The sequence below is a fragment of the Diaphorina citri genome, unplaced genomic scaffold (assembly GCF_000475195.1).
Source record: "Diaphorina citri unplaced genomic scaffold, Diaci psyllid genome assembly version 1.1 scaffold407, whole genome shotgun sequence".
Classification (NCBI taxonomy): Eukaryota; Metazoa; Arthropoda; class Insecta; order Hemiptera; family Psyllidae; genus Diaphorina; species Diaphorina citri.
In genome coordinates, this window is record NW_007377842.1 from 73,291 (window position 1) to 77,619 (window position 4,329).

The following is a 4,329-nucleotide window of genomic DNA, read 5'->3' on the forward strand; positions in this document are numbered from 1 at the left end:
GCATAGATCAGATTAGAGAATTTTTTTTTTTTTTTTTATTTTTTTTATATATAAGATTAAACTCACAAGTGGGAACAGGGTCTTGGGTAGTTGGGGGCCCCATTTTGAGCATAAAATCAAGCCTATAAGGATCACAAGAGAGTTCTACACCCAAGTGAACCACTAGATAGTTAACTACTAATACTCTGATGTTTATAGTTTCTAAAGGAAAAATAATTTTCTGAACAGTAGTTATCAGGATGTTATCCTTGGTGTTTCTTCAAACACTCTGTCATTTGTTCCATTAGCTAATCCAAGAAACACTTACCAGAGTTATACACTGCAATCCGTCCTCCAATCCTGTCTCTTGCTTCTAAAACCAGAAAGTCTGTGTGTTTGTTCTTCATCAAGTGACTGGCTGCGGATAATCCAGCCATCCCTGCTCCGAGAATGATAACTTTGTACTTCGGAATGTCATTCGTCTTGTTTTCTGCCATGGTGAAGGCAGGATAACACAGGTGTCCTTAGCTTCTGCTGATCTCACAGCAGCATTAATGATAAGCTGATAAAGTAGATAAGAGTTATCACTCCTTTAAAATCTAAATTAAAATATTGAACTTGAAATTTTTTTCCATAATATATTGGAAAAAAAATAAAAAATCAAAGCACAGGCAGGGATGGTGCAAAAAATTATTTGTTTACAAAATATTTTAGAGGCGATTTTCGATAAGAGTTATCACTCCTTTAAAATCTAAATTAAAATATTGAACTTGAAATTTTTTTCCATATATTGGAAAAAAAATAAAAAATCAAAGCACAGGCAGGGATGGTGCAAAAAATTATTTGTTTACAAAATATTTTAGAGGCGATTTTTTAATAGGAGAGGAATGAAATTTATTTTCTTTGGTATTCAGAATTTACTTGGGCCCAGTGGCATAAGTACTAAGCATGATTAAGACTCTACTTAGGTCGTGGGTTCAATGCCAACAGTACTTACTTTATCACAATATGGTCAGTAGAATCTTCACTAGGTTCTCTATCACACACATCTATCACTGTCTTATCTGAGTCATCAGAATCCTGCTGCTCCTCATTCTCCTCAGGTATACAAGGTTTGTATTTCCATCGCACTGATGTTATTCTGAAATGGAAAATAGAAATTAATAGAAAACTTGAAGTCAAAGGCTAAAAAAGTTTAGCTAGCCTAGTTAGTTTGGAGGGTAACGCGTCTGCCTTGTAAGCGCTAAGCCGCGGGTCCATTTTCCTAAACAATCTAATCATATTAGGTTCGTTCTCGGAACGATTGGCTTACTTCTATCCTGTCTTCCTTCTCTCTTCGCTTTGGGACGATAAGAACTTGGTTAAAAGGCGACAATAGGAGGATGAATATTTGAAATTTCCAATTCTTTTAGAGGTCTCCTTTTTCTAATTCTCCAACTACCTACTTTAGAGATCGCGGTATCTACGAATGGGATAGTATTTCTATCACGTCAACTCTTGAGGTACCGAGTTACACTGACTTGACTGACAGACTGGAAATTTTTAGTTTTAACAAAGGGTGTGGTCTTAGATAAAAATGGATGGGCGGCAATCGTCTCTTGACGTTCACACCCCTACCGGCAGATTAAAACTGTAAATACCCAAAGTGGGTAACTATATCGACCTACCCAATGTTTTTTCATGATACCAATGAATCGCGAAATACTTGTACCTAAGCATGTATGTAGGTATAAAACGTCTTAACCGGGCTCTATGCTGTTTTATTTACAGAGCCCAACAAACAAGTACACCAGAATCACACAAATAACTGACTGACTGATTATGACTGTACATATAATCACATGGAAAATCTTTCTTTCATTATTATTATTATTCTTTTTTTCCAATAGGTCAGATAGAACAAACTAACAAACTGTAACGGAGGTCTTATCGTCCCGAATTTGAAGAGAAGAGAGCATGATAGGAGAAAGCCAACTGTTCCGAGAACGAACCTCATCAGTTTTTACTAATTTCATCCAATAAGTACTTAACCAACAGTAGCAAATCCTCTTACTTGAAGAATAGGATGAGGTACTTGATGTCCATCTTCTGTAGTGGCTATCACTGTATGCTGCTTGGGTACGCTAACAATATCAATGAGGCCATTAGCCATTGCCACTTCATACATTGGGTTACCAAGGACTCCATGAATCCAGTTAGCACCCATCTCCAGCTTAACGTCATCTGAAATAGAAAACACATAGCTTTTATTTTGATTAAATCCCACCAGGACTTTAAACAAGAGAGGGAAAAGGAATGGAGTGAATATGGGACTATGGGGGAGAGAGAGGATTATTGAACTTAAATCCCACCAGGACTTTAAACAAGAGAGGGAAAAGGAATGGAGTGAATATGGGACTATGGGGGAGAGAGAGGATTATTGAACTGGAAACTGATGCCTGTCACTCACACTCAGACAGTCTGATGATCTGAGTGTGAGTGGCAGGCATAAGAGAGGTAGTGAGAGGAAGAGAGAAAAAAAAGAATAAAAGGAGGGGGGAAGAAAAAAACATAGTAAAATTGAGGAATGATGATCAAATATTATGGATGTTTTTGCTATTTCTGATTATGTAAGCTGAGAAGTTACTTACCACATCAATGACAAGTCATCATGATACTTACAGAAGCCAACTGAGAGGTTCATAAAGTACCTACCTACATGACAGAAAGTATATTTAGAACCTCTGTAAAATGAAACTTGATTTCTCATTGCATGTTTATATTGGTATATTCTTATGAGGGTATCTATTACATAGATGAAATTAGTACCTACAGACAGAATATTTGTGTATCATGTCACATGAGATACAGAGAGAGAATTCAGATGAAACTTTATACAAAGTACATACAAGACCTTGAGCTACCTGTAAGGTTACATGCTTATATTGGTATATTCTTATGAGGGTATCTATTACATAGATGAAATTAGTACCTACAGACAGAATATTCGTGTATCATGTCACATGAGATACAGAGAGAGAATTCAGATGAAACTTTATACAAAGTACATACAAGACCTTGAGCTACCTGTAAGGTTTCTTAAGAGAGCATACTTAGATTAGAGAGGTTTTTTTTATGATTAAACTCACAAGTGGGAACAGGGTCTTGGGTAGTTGGGGGCCCCATTTTAAGGTTTTGAGCATAAAATCAAGCCTATAGGGATCACAAGAGAGTTCTACAACCAAGTGAGCCACTAGATAGTTAACTCTGATGTTTATAGTTTCTAAAGGGAAAATAATTTTCTGAACAGTAGGTATCAGGATGTTATCCTTGGTGTTTCTTCAAACACTCTGTCATTTGTCCCATTAGCTAATCCAAGAAACACTTACCAGAGTTATACACTGCAATCCGTCCTCCAATCCTGTCTCTTGCTTCTAAAACCAGAAAGTCCAGGGTCTTGGGTAGTTGGGGGCCCCATTTTGAGCATAAAATCAAGCCTATAAGGATCACAAGAGAGTTCTACACCCAAGTGAACCACTAGATAGTTAACTACTAATACTCTGATGTTTATAGTTTCTAAAGGAAAAATAATTTTCTGAACAGTAGTTATCAGGATGTTATCCTTGGTGTTTCTTCAAACACTCTGTCATTTGTTCCATTAGCTAATCCAAGAAACACTTACCAGAGTTATACACTGCAATCCGTCCTCCAATCCTGTCTCTTGCTTCTAAAACCAGAAAGTCTGTGTGTTTGTTCTTCATCAAGTGACTGGCTGCGGATAATCCAGCCATCCCTGCTCCGAGAATGATAACTTTGTACTTCGGAATGTCACTCGTCTTGTTTTCTGCCATGGTGAAGGCAGGATAACACAGGTGTCCTTAGCTTCTGCTGATCTCACAGCAGCATTAGTAATAAGCTGATAAAGTAGATAAGAGTTATCACTCGAGTGATCTAAATTAAAATATTGAACTTGAAATTTTTTTTCATATATTGGAAAAAATCAAAGCACAGGCAGGGATGGTGCAAAAAATTATTTGTTTACAAAAATATTTTAGAGGCGATTTTTTTTTCTTATGATCATTTCAGTGATCAATATTGATCAGCCAATGAAATCACTGATCAAGGATGATTCTTTCTTTTCATTGGTAATGATGCTTCACTTTTTTACAGGTGAGTATCCACGCTTCTTTACCTCCCGGGAAATTAGAAGTTCTCAAACTGTGGGTCACGGTTGAATCGCGTGTGTGTCATCCCGAGATAAATCGATATTTTAGAAGGCGATTTTTTTTCTTATGATCATTTCAGTGATCAATATTGATCAGCCAATGAAATCACTGATCAAGAATGATTCTTTCTTTTCATTGGTCGATT

At 36.7% G+C, this 4,329-nt stretch overlaps 1 protein-coding gene across 1 annotated transcript in view; it reads right to left on the bottom strand.

The window, feature by feature from the left end:
* LOC103508536 (spermine oxidase) overlaps window positions 1–3,941 on the bottom strand; it is a 13,740-nt gene extending 9,799 nt beyond the window's left edge. The window contains exons 1-2 of the mRNA XM_026823111.1: window positions 3,641–3,941; window positions 2,033–2,202 (exon numbers count right to left, since the gene is read on the bottom strand). Coding sequence (XP_026678912.1) covers window positions 2,033–2,202; window positions 3,641–3,809 — 339 coding nt within the window. The 5' untranslated portion in view covers window positions 3,810–3,941. The remainder of the gene's footprint in view (window positions 1–2,032; window positions 2,203–3,640) is intronic.
* Window positions 3,942–4,329: the final 388 nt, after the last annotated feature.